The 13102-nt window shown below is 37.5% G+C and overlaps 1 protein-coding gene across 1 annotated transcript; it reads right to left on the bottom strand.

Moving 5' to 3' along the window:
• LOC115926442 (UDP-glucuronosyltransferase 2C1-like) lies at positions 1–3495 on the bottom strand. Its single transcript, XM_030991154.1, has 2 exons — positions 1989–3495; positions 1–200 (listed from the first exon to the last, which is right to left on the bottom strand). The coding sequence occupies exons 1-2, from the start codon at positions 3493–3495 to the stop codon at positions 1–3; spliced, it is 1707 nt and encodes a 568-aa protein (XP_030847014.1).
• Between the last annotated feature and the right edge of the window lie 9607 nt (positions 3496–13102).

Genomic DNA, 13102 nt, shown 5'->3' with positions numbered 1-13102 from the left:
TCATTTCCAGTATGCCTCAAGGAGAGGAATGGCCAAGAGCGCCATGAACCGACGGTGGGGACAGGCTGCGATTACCAGATCTTGTGTAGGGAACCAATGGCCCAGGAAACTGGGCCTGCTGGGTAGAGCACCGTCTTCCCAGCTGGTCACGTGACCCGTGACCCTCGGGTTCCCATATTTGTGGAATCGCAGTCTGTCGCCTTCCGCCATTGCAAACAAATAATTATGGAAATGGTTTTATATGATTTCATATCTATGTTATGTAATAATATGTCAAGTTGGAAATATGCTACCGCAAAAACTCGAACGGAAATATGTAAATGGTTTTTGTATGATTTTATATCTATGTTAATAGTATGTCAAGTTGGAAATATGCTACCGCTAAAACTCGAACGGAATTATAGAAATGTTTCTATATGATTTCTTATCTATGTTGATAATATGTCAAGTTGGAAATAAGCCAACTCAAACGGAAGAATTAAAAGTTGAGAAAAAGGCAATAACAGCATTTTCATTGTATTTCTTATTGCAAATATATTTCAGAGGGTTTGCCAACTTGGCTTCAACTAAGATAATGATGAATCAAGATTTGAACCGAAATAACTAAGCAAACATAAAAAGTAATTAAAACAAAAACAACTGAAAGTAACTCTTGCAAAATATTAATCTAATTTGATTTTGTTTTTCTTTCATTGATCTGTTGTATAATATCGCGCACTGAGATGTGTATTTTTTTGTGGTAGGAATGTTGTGTTTTTGTCATGTCATTATAATCTGTTACACACATTATTATGATAAATCTATACATTACCGAGTTCAATATTTGATTATCGTCTTAAGGTACATTGAAATTTATTACATGACTTTTTGTATCAATAAAATAATATGGCTGACAAAATTGTACAGGCAACAACAAACAGACACGTGAATTCAATTTGATTAGAGTTTATTGTCAGTGTCCGTTCCAACGGTGGCATGGGAATAATAAAGCAATAATGAAAGTGCATGATGAAGGGGGGAGGGGGGATGTTGCCGAAAGAGATTTTTAAGATTGATCGAAAGGGGAGGTGCAAGTAGACAAAAAACGTGTAGAAGAGAGGGTAGGGGAGATGGGGGTGGGGATTATTTATTATCATAATGACGATCATGATTCGAGAAGTAAAAATCATATCATTTCAAGTTTGCATATTAAATTATAATTGAAATTTGATTGTCTCTTATGACACTTCTTCGAAATGATATTCTCAAATGATGATATAAAAGAATTTTAAATTATATCCACATTTTGACAATGATATACGAGATAAACGTTTAACTTTGGTGGCTGTTGTTCCGTGGATCTCCGTGTACTCTGTAAAAGAATATGACCATTTAATAAATTAAACTCATTCAGAATCCGAAAAATAGTTACCTTTAATTGTAATAATATGTAATAAAATATATTTGTGAATTTATTACATTCAAGTCGTCGAGTGTATTCTTCACTTCTTTTGTCTAACTTCAAGTTATCCATGAAACAAACGATCTTGTACTGTTGCTTTTAGCTACAGTACACACTCTTTTGCTGCATAATTTCATAACATAAATAAATATAAATGCATAACGAAATACATTATTCATTCAGTATTTACTTTGGCATTTGTCTAATTTGTTAATCCTAATCTTCTTCTTTCATTAAAATTTAATGACAATCAGTCATACTTGGCTATTGTTGCTACTGACCTTGTCTATTTTTATCCTCATTCTCTCTCTCTTAATCGATAATTATTTATATACTTTTTTCATTTTATCTCCTTTTTCATTCTTTACGACAACAAAATATACATATATCTCTTAGCTAAATTTACAATAAAAATCCGGAAACAACACTATCCCTATTACATGAAATTACGGTCAATCACGTTTACTTTTCACGATTTTCTTTCGACAGAAACACCATCTTATACAATGTTTAATGATAAAGAATAAGATCCCAACGAGAAGTATACCAAATGCAGCGATATCAAGTAGGTATATCTGAAAGAATGCTAGGTTATGAGTAGGTGGGTGAAGGTGACCTCCTCCATGTTTGATCACGTGTTCAATCCAGAATGCAGCCGTGTTGGCTGGTGTCATTGGACGATCACGAAAGATGGCAGAAAGACGCTTGGCGTTCGTTGAATAGCTTGGGTTCTCAAGGACTTCGTTGAGCTGTTGGTAAATGTAATCCGCACTCAATCGGCCTTTGTCAATCTTGGTACCAAGTCCATTTGCCAGCACTCTGGCTGCAACGTCATGCTGATCAGCGCCCAGAGGCATAACGACAAGGGGTACGCCGTGGTACAACGCCTCCAGGAATCCGTTGTTTCCCCTATGATAGAGCACTGCTCGAGTCTTAGGATGCCCAAGCAGATCATTCAAGGGTAACCATTTCATCGGTTTGATGTTATCAGGTATCTTGTATGGAGGGGGCTCTTTCAAATGAAGAAGAACTTTGTGTGGGAGTCTACTGAAAGCGTCGATGAACATGCGAATGATGTCGGGTCTACTTTTTGTTATTGAGGCAAAATATGAACCAAGAGAGAACAGAACGACACCGTGCTTGCCCGAGGATTGCATGAAGTTCTCTAACTCATTGTCGAGGGCTTCGGCTGATCTTGTTGTAAGTCCACCAACTGGAATGATGTTTGGCATCATGGCAAAGGGAAATTCGACCGAGAAATCACTATTGATGAGGAAGAGGTCAACATGATTACTGATGGTGGATTTCAACCGAGGATCTAGATCATATTCATCCACAAGACCAGTGGAAAATCCATTGATCACCATTTTATTTCCCCAAAACACAAAGAAGAGGTAGGTGACGGTATTCTTGAATCTTTGTAAAAATGTCATGTCAGATGTGAATGACGTCAGTGGTGCCGGTTGGTAAGAGGTCATAAATGGAGAGCCTGCTTCTTGAAATATATAAGGAAGTGGTGTCATGGGTGCAAGCACTATGGCATGAAGGTTCTCGGTACCTCTATGTCTATCAAGAAAGGACTTAACATACACACCACACGACCATACCACATCGACGACAAAAGCATCGAATTTCGCCATACGGTCTAGCAATCTTTGATCTTCGAAAACGGATTCACAAGCTTCTCTGTTTACAGAAGTGAACATATCCCTCATCTCAGCCATGGGCTTCAAGCTGTTTTCAGCAAATGTGAATTCTGCCATCTCATTCGATATGTAATCCATTCTCTTCTTCAGACCAGAAAGATGGAACATTTCGTAGCTGACGATCGTAGCGTGCTCGGGATCCATGGCGCGGTCGGAATACTCGTCTGAAATCAGGAAGGTCACATTATGACCTCTCTTCACCAGACTCTTTCCGACTGCAACCATCGTAAAATAATGGCTGCCATCTCCAAAGACACCAGAGAGAAGAATGTTCGCTGATTCCACATTGCTCAGAGCTAAGAGTAAGCCCACAGCAACCAGAATATGTCGGACTCTCAAAGAGAACATAGTGTTGTGACTGTTGTCGAATCTCAATGTATAAAACACCGTATACAACTCTCCAATTCCGAGGTATACTATTATGTGGATCGTGATAATAACAATAAATCAAGCAGTCTAAGGTCAATGTTGAGCGAACCGTTTATACACAGGAGTAAAGGTCACTTATCGCGCAACTTTGGACTTTTACCTCCTCAAAAATCCCTTCTTTTTTTTTTACACGCATAGGCAGCACTGTATTTGAAGGGGCAAGGGGGGAAGTTCCCCACACAACTCTCCAACCTTAAAAAAGATGATAGCATCTGGCCTAATTATTATTCGAGTGAGCGTACCGACCGAGCAAAAAGATTCGTTTTCGTATTCTCTCTCAAATTTAATTAAGGGTATGGGGTGGCGATCCCCTAATGCCAATGTTGAGCGAACCGTTTATACACCGGATTAAAGGTAACTTATCGCACAACGTTGGACTTTAACCTCCTCAAAAATCTTCTTCTTTTTTTCCTCTCTTTTTTTTACACGCATAGGCAGCACTGTATTTGAAGGGGCAAGGGGGAAGTTCCCCACACAACTCTCCATCCTTTAAAAAGATGATAGCATCTGGCCTAATTATTATTCGAGTGAGCGTAGCGACCGAGCAAAAAGATTCGTTTACGTATTCTCTCTCAAATTTAATTAAGGGTATGGGGTGGCGATCCCCTAATGCCAATGTTGAGCGAACCGTTTATACACAGGATTAAAGGTCACTTATCGCACAACGTTGGACTTTTACCTCCTCAAAAATCCTTTTTTTTATTTTTTTTTGTACACGCATAGGCAGCACTGTATTTGAAGGGGCAAGGGGGAAGTTCCCCACACAACTCTCCAACCTTAAAAAAGATGATAGCATCTGGCCTAATTTTTATTCGAGTGAGCGTAGCGACCGAGCAAAAAGATTCGTTTTCCTATTCTCTCTCAAATTTAATTAAGGGTATGAGGTGGCGATCCCCTAATGCCAATGTTGAGCGGACCGTTTATACACAGGATTAAAGGTAACTTATCGCACAAAGTTGGACTTTTACCTCCTCAAAAATCCTTTTTTTTTGTACACGCATAGGCAGCACTGTCTTTGAAGGGGCAAGGGGGGAAGTTCCCCACACAACACTCCAACCTTAAAAAAGATGATAGCATCTGGCCTAATTATTATTCGAGTGAGCGTAGCGACCGAGCAGAAAGATTCGTTTTCGTATTCTCTCTCAAATTTAATTAAGGGTATAGGGTGGCGAGCCCCTAAACAAAATTCCATTATGCAATCATTTTCTTTGGGGAAAACAGACATTTAGGTGTTGCCAAGTTGTGTTGAATTTATCGCAAATTTACAAATTCCTAACTTTTTTTAAAATTTTTAATCAGAATTTTCCTAAACTTTTACTGACATGTTAGCGCAGACGCTGTTATACACATAACGACTGACATGGGCTCGTACCTGCAAACAAAAAATTCTCCGGAAGGTGCAGTCCGCCCCACCCTGTACATAATTAATGCTAAATATTCCATCGCATCAGCATCTAGTTTTTATCATGTACTTGTTGCATTAGACGGCTTGCTGTTTAATTACTATCACTGCCGTCTCCAATCGTTGCTGATAATAAGACGCATCGAGGCGACTTTTCTAATTATGAGTCCTAAAAAAAAAAGCGAATTCCATGCCACTCCATGCCGTGGTTTACAGTCCAACAGTAAGCCTGGTTATATCAAAGAGCAGCAACGGCAACGGTTGATGCTCAAATGCAGCAACAATCGTAGCTAAGATTGTTTTTCCCTAAAGATCAGATACAATGGGACATAATAGGTTAAGCATGGAAAGTTGGTAACACATCCAAGCAATACTATTAATGAGGCGTAATAGCAACTGTTCTATCACACATGCCTATAACCTAAAGAAGGCAATCTTCTGGATCTGGATTTGAATCAGTTACAGACGGAAATTCTTGTACACAGACACACATATTTTCAGTCAGTTACACTTATTTCTTTAAATATATTATTTCTTATAATACGTTTTTTTAGAACAATCATGTTTTCTCAATCTTATCGTGATTTCAAATGGCTCAGATTGGATTGCAGTCATACTGGAAGCTCGTGATTTCAAATGGCTCAGATTGATTGCAATCATACTGGAAGCTCCTGATTTCAAATGGCTCAGATTGGATTGCAGTCATACTGGAAGCTCGTGATTTCAAATGGCTCAGATTGGATTGCAGTCATACTGGAAGCTCCTGATTTCAAATGGCTCAGATTGGATTGCAGTCATACTGGAAGCTCGAGATTTCAAATGGCTCAGATTGGATTGCAGTCATACTGGAAGCTCGTGATTTCAAATGGCTCAGATTGGATTGCAATCATACTGGAAGCTCGTGATTTCAAATGGCTCAGATTGGATTGCAGTCATACTGGAAGCTCGTGATTTCAAATGGCTCAGATTGGATTGCAATCATACTGGAAGCTCCTGATTTCAAATGGCTCAGATTGGATTGCAGTCATACTGGAAGCTCGAGATTTCAAATGGCTCAGATTGGATAGCAATCATACTGGAAGCTCCTGATTTCAAATGGCTCAGATTGGATTGCAGTCATACTGGAAGCTCGAGATTTCAAATGGCTCAGATTGGATAGCAATCATACTGGAAGCTCCTGATTTCAAATGGCTCAGATTGGATTGCAGTCATACTGGAAAATAAAATTACACAAGCTTAGATGCTTACATTTGTTTTTATACTTATTGTTAAACATGGTAGTCATCGAATTTACATGTGGTCAATCCTCACACTACATTAGCCCAGAAATCAAGACATAGGGGTCCAGATATATGGAATTTTGTACCTAAAAATATTCGAAATATAACATCACCAAACTCAAATGCATTATCTTTTCACAGATGTAAGATATTACTTACATATATATAAATCTCATATCAGCTCTCATTATATCGAACATAAATTAAATTTTCTTATGATCTATAAGACATTTTACTAGACTTAACAATTAACTTCTGTTCTTCTCAGTTGTTGTTTTCTTTTATTTATTGTTCTTTGTAAATAGTGTAAATAGTTCACAACCCTTTAGAAATGTTATTTGTCATAGATTATTTGAAAGGTGTTGTAACGATTCGAGCTACATTTGTGTGTCCATTCTTTAACTGTATAACAGTTGCAACTTGTCTTTGGTAAAGCATTGTTATATTCTTTTTCACGTGAAGTCTATTCAAATGAATTGTAAAATTGAAAATGATTTATTATATTATTTTCTTTTTTATGTGATGTTAACTCCAATGAATTGTGAAATTGTGAACATGAATTTATTTGTAGATATTCTTGATTTATAATTTTTTTAAATCCCTTAAAACAAAAATTAATCACAATTTTTTTAAACCGTCATTTGCAGTAAGAAAAAAAGAAGTGAATGAAAGTAGGCCAATTATTACGTGATCAATAGAGTTATCCTTAACTTCATTTTTTCATAGAAATAAAAGACAATATAATGGAAAGAATTGTAAATTCTGAGTAATTGCCAAATAAAACCAAACGATAAAGAAGAAGAAGTACAACTGGCTGCCTTTTCTGGGAAGTCCACCTTAACAATATTACTAAAAGCATTAAAAAACGAGAGAAAAAAATTATTGCAAGTTGTAGTAATATCCGATGAAAAGTAGGAAAGTTATACATTTATAAAGTTGTTATCAGTGAAACACAAATTGGCAACACTTTGACATTTCTTGCGAGGTCCTTACCAATTTGCTCTACACATATTTTACATGAACTCTAATTGTCTTAGTTATTGATGACGGAAAAGATTTTTTCATCAGGTGTTGTATAGAAACATATTTGCAATCATTATATTTTGGGTGCACGTATTATTTAACATTTTCTCTAGGAAAAAGGTAAACTTTTAACTTTTAGTAGAGAGTAAATATACCTAGGAGGGAACCTTGCAAGATACGTCACAAAAATACCAATTTGTGTTTGATTGATTCGCAACTTTAAACATTTCTAAGTTTCTTATTTTCAATCGGATTTAGTCTAAAATTTTACTGGTATGTTCCTCTCAGCTTTACCAAATTAGTATCATGGTAGACTTCTTCTGTAAAGTACAGTATGCAGTCACCATAGTTTCACAGCGCAGACGCAGTTATCGACTGACATGGGTATGTACACGCCTGCAAACTATATAAACTCCACAAAAAGCACGGCGCCCCAACCTGTACATAATTAATGTTAACAAAATATTCCATCGCATCAGCAGCTAGTTTTTATCATGTACTTGTTGCAGTAGACTGCTTGCTGTTTTAATAAATAAAAGTAGGCCTTTAATTACGTGATCAAAAGAGTTATCCTTAACTCTTATCATGCCACAGGGCTAATCCCAATTGTGCCAAGCCACAAATCCCCCCGTTCCAAGTTTTTTTTTAGATAACTTGATTAACGCGATGGTTCTATGAATAGCGCATGCGAAACACACAGCACAGTCCAATAAGCATGAACAATAACTGCTATTACGAATGCGTGCAATCATGCACAAGGCATTGAAGCAATGGCTCTCTTGCATGTACAAAGCACTATAACGGTAGCGTGCATGCAGCTTCATGGCAGTGTATGAGTTAATTTCACAGCTAGTTTTTATCATGTACTTGTTGCAGTATACCGCTTTCCGTTTAATAACGATCACTGCCGTCTCCAATCGTTGCTGATATTAGACGCATCAAGGCGTCTTTCCAATCTTTGTATGTTTTTCATCAGACTTTTGCCTGGGTATCATGAAATGGTAAGTCTATCGTTATCTCATAGTATATAAATCGTGGGTTTCATCATGTTCTCTTTCCTCAGTCTCTTTACTTTTCAAATGTCCAGAAACAGGTGGGGGGGGGGGGGCTGACATCTTTTATACCCGAATATATCAGCTCTCCAATTTCTTAATAAATTTGGGTAGCGTGCTTTAACAATGGTAACGAAAGTACAGTATGCAGTCACCATAGTTTCACAGCGCAGACGTAGTTATCGACAGACATGGGTATGTACACTCCTGCAAACTATATAAACTCCACAAAGTGCACGTCGCCCCAACCTGTTCATAATTAATGCTAAAAAAATATTCCATCGCATCAGCAGCTAGTTTTTTTCATGTACTTGTTGCAGTAGACTGCTTTCCGTTTAATAACGATCACTGCCGTCTCCAATCGTTGCTGATATTAGACGTATCGAGGCGACTTTCCAATCTTTGTTTGTTTTTCATCAGACTACTGCCTGAGTATCAGCAAATGGTAAGTCTATCCAGTAATAACTCATTGGTCTATCGTTGTTCGTGTTGTTGTTGACATATGACCTAGGTGTACACTTTCGCCCCCCCCCCCCCGCCTCCGAGGGAGGTTACCTCTTGCTCAAATATAAACTTTCCAGTTTCCAAATTAAGCGAGCGAGAAAAATAGAAAACGTCTTTTTATTTCAAAAGTATTTGTCATCAATGTACACTTGATAAAATATATATAACTGAAATACTTATATTTGGACACCTCGTGTATGAGATGAGATACAGTTATTTGATGTTGTGGTCAAGTGAACAAGTCAACGGCCTGTAGATCACAAGGTACGGGGTTCAAATCTCAGCCTAGCACTAACATCCTTTGGCAAAACGTGAACTATTAATTGCAACTCTCCACCCAGGTGCTAAATGGGTACCCGGTAGGATTCGAACGTAGTTTGCTCAGCATTGGGAGCGTCTGTAATATGGCGCCAGTCTGGAATACTTATATTATTTAAATATCATTATTCTGAAATTCGCAGGGGGGGGTGGGGGTCATCAGCCCCTGTCTCGTATACACCCGATCGTATTGCATAGGCCTACAGATAAAAGTAGAAAGTAGTTACTGCTGTTGGTTGCCTAGTTATATAGGTCCATAATAAGTGACGAAACATAAAAGCAAAACAATACCTTCTCCTCAATATTCCTTCCACAAAAAAATCCTGAATACATAGTTTTCAATTTTATTTTCTCTGTCCCTCAGATTTTAATGTTAGTTCCTTTGAAGTATTCATGTTTCTATTGACGATCCTTTAGATTTAAGGTTTACACCAATTTTCCTGCAATGTTGCCTTTTTTCTTCAAAAGAAATCTACTTCAATTATTGAACCTCCTCATGGTATATAAATCGTGAGTTTAATCATGTTTTCTTTCCTCAGTCTCTTCACTTTTCAAATGTCCAGAAATAGGAATAAAGTTTATTTGATGGAAACAGATATCCATAGGCGTATAGGCACAGTTTAGTCGAGGGGGGGGGGGGGGCTCATAGTCTGCAAGCACAGACCCTAATTTGACACTTTAACAAAAAAAATGTGCCTTGAGAGAAGTCTAGCCCAGCTACCTACTGGTTGTTTCAGGAGCAGCTACAGTACATGGCCTATGGTAGTCTTATAGTGCAGACTCACTTTTACGACTGACCAGGGTTTGTGCTTGCAGACTAGGGGGCTCACGTCTTTTATACCCGAATTTCAGCTCTCCAATTTCTGAATAAAATCGGGTAGCGTGCTTTAATTATGGTTACGAAATGTCATCATGAGACACGTAAGAGATAAGATGAAAATCTGATATATATAATTTATATATATATATATATGTTTTTAATTCAGTGGGGAGGGGGAGGGCTGCAGCCCGTTCCCATTCTATCACCCCGGCCTGTGCGCCTTTGTATTTAACTTGAACAACATTTGATGTAGGTGAGGGAGGGGTGATATATAGTAGAGATTAGAAAGGGGAGAAGAAGAAAAATAGTAATGTAGGAGAATAATATTACACAAGACGGAAAAAGTAGAACAGGTATTGTTACATATGCCGTATAGGTACTATGTCCCATTTGCAGGTCAAAAAATGTAGAAGTTATATTCCAACGGCATTTAAAAGACAATAAATATTTACTTCCCTCAAAACGAAAGGGTTTTGAAATGGCTTTTTGTGGAAAAATAACGACCATTAGTTGTCGAATCGACATAAGTGATTGCTTTCTTTCTTTCTTGGTTTTATTTTATTTGGTAATTAGTCACAGTTGACTATTTTTGCCATACACTATTTTAAGATTTTCACACCCTTGGACTGAACGGTCGTACGTTTTGTGCTGCACTAAGATTCCGATCAGTTTAATTATTGGAAATTATAAGTAGTGATTGAATTTTAGTGTCCCTGTTGTTAACATGAATATTATTATTGATTTATGTTATGTTCCTTTAAATGTTGTGTATATTCATGCATTGTCTGTGCAGGGAAAATGGTATGATGAAAACTTTAACAAATTTATGTTGTTTTTTTTTTTCTTTTTTTTCTTGTAGCTTTGTTGTTGTTTTGATTTTTAATTCTTAAAACGTCATTCTGGAATTGGTGCATGGAATTTTTAAATTTAAAAACAATTTTTTTTTGTAATCGTTATTCTTTATGTCATAATTATGCTGGAATCATGCTTTACAGTGGTATAATTAAAAAGTCTTATTGTGTGATCTTTTGTAATCGACATGAGGGCGTGAATGAGCCGTCGCTTTAATAACGTTGTCTCTTTATATCTCCAAATCAAATTCCGAATAGTAATCATGTCGGATCTGCCTGTGTATTGGCACAAATCACGTAATTCATCAGTCTTAATCATGTTGATGAGAATGATAACCTTGGTTACGCTGATGATGATAGCCGGTAAGTAGGAATTAACCTTTTACGGAGCAAAGTGTGTTTGCTTTTAATTGTTATTGTTTAAATGACTATTCGCATTGAAATACGATTAGAGATAAGCCCACAATGGGCATTCAGTACGTGAGGTTTTTTTCAGTTACGCACCAAAGGTGATGAATTGTTAAAAAATCCAGCATCATACAAGCAACGTGATGATAATACAATCTCTTTTATGATAATACAATCTCTTTTAATATTATTACCATTATTATTATTATTATTATTATTATTATTATCATTATTATTATCATTATTATTATTATCATTATCATTATTATTATCGTTATTATCATCGAAAATGATATCGCTAGTGACATTCGTTTGCTCGCAATGTATGGTAAACAAGGGATCAAAAGATCACGACGTTTCGTGCGCCGCTGCAACACTTCGTCAGGTGATAACATATATTGTAAGCAAGCTTCTTTTATACAAACGAATGTCACTAGCGATATTATTTTCGATATTATATCCGCAATGAGTAATATATTTAGAATTGTTGTTATCATTATTATTATTAAAGAATCAATTGCAGAGGCCCCGTTTCAGTCAAGTCCTGACAACAGAGGGCAGAACTGCTGTAGCGATGGCCACGGACTCAACTACACCCTACCCATGTTTCGCCCATGCATCACGACTCAGCGAGAAGATGGGTCTACGGTGGTGACCATCCCTAAGCTCATCCCAGCATCCCCTCTCTATGATACCCAGTGCAGAAGGAAGAACAAACACGGAATCCCTCCGGGGAGAAGAGTCTGTCGACTTCCCGGTACGTCATGGGCGTTAATTCCGGGTGGGTGCGCCCCCCCCCCCAAAAAAAAAAAAGATTGAGGGAGGAGAATTACTCCTATTTTTGCAAGTGATAATTTTGGCAAAGTTATTTAGTTAAAAGGTTTTGGTTAACTGTGGGGCTATTTTCATAAAACTACTTATTTAGTGTTAGTTCATTGATTCTACTTGTTGATAATTATGTCAATAATGTGTCGATATTTTGTATTTTGTATTTGTGGGCTAGACTTAGAACATGTTGTAAGTCTTCATCCATTGGTTGTTCTGGGCTGCGGCCCCTACATAACACACACACACACACACACACACACGCACACACACATAAAAGAAAAACCACGGCAACCACAACTTTATATAAAAGCAGGAAGTGCAGACTTGATTTCTGATTAGAAATTGTGTTCCTTGGAATAATATTGTTGTCGGGAGGGGGGGGGGGTCATTCAAGCCCTTCTAATATTCCTGGCTCCGCCCCTGTTCACCCTGTACTCATCAACATAATCTGTGCGTGTGTTCCTGAGCATTGAATGAGATTACTGTAGAGGTTGCGTGGTCTAGTGGATAAGTCCCCAGACTATAAAGCACAATGTACGAGGTTCGAATCAATGCCACGACAATCCTGTCCATCAAGTAAATGGGTTAGTTCCTAATTGAAATGCTAGGACACCGTGGTAGTAGCCATGCTAACAGCTGGGGTAAGAGCTGTAGAGCACCAGGAGAGTCATGTATGACAGACATGAGCGCTTTACAGAAAATAATTCTCTATTCTTCTCCTTATTCATCTTCTTCTTTTCTTCTACTTCTTCTTTATCTTTATCTTCATCTTCTTCTTTTCTTCTTCTCATTCTTCTTCTTCTTCTTCTTCTTCTTTTTAACTTCTTTGTTTCTTCTGCTTCTTCTTCTTATTCACCTCATCCTCCTTTTCTTCCTTTTCCTCTGAATTCCTTCTTCTTCCTCTTAGCTCCCCCTCCTCCCCCTTTACCTCCTCCCCTCTTTCTCATTTTCTCTTTCTTCTTCTTCTTCTTCTCCCCTCCTCCTCCAGTCCTCCTTTTCCTCCTCTCTCTTTCTTAATTTCCTTTTTCTGTATTTATTAA

The sequence above is a fragment of the Strongylocentrotus purpuratus genome, unplaced genomic scaffold (genome assembly GCF_000002235.5).
Source record: "Strongylocentrotus purpuratus isolate Spur 01 unplaced genomic scaffold, Spur_5.0 spur5_scaffold_2, whole genome shotgun sequence".
Classification (NCBI taxonomy): Eukaryota; Metazoa; Echinodermata; class Echinoidea; order Camarodonta; family Strongylocentrotidae; genus Strongylocentrotus; species Strongylocentrotus purpuratus.
The sequence above is the reverse complement of the archived record's forward strand: the minus strand, read 5'-3'. Positions and strand labels throughout refer to the sequence as shown.

What these genes read in the sequence shown, in the direction of transcription:
- LOC115926442 (XM_030991154.1), bottom strand. Translation starts at nt 3,495, where the DNA reads ATGTTCTCTTTGAGAGTCCGACATATTCTGGTTGCTGTGGGCTTACTC. An exon ending in ACTTGATATCGCTGCATTTG is followed by an intron (nt 201 to 1,988) that starts GTATACTTCTCG and finishes CAATGGCGGAAG; the next exon opens with GCGACAGACTGCGATTCCAC.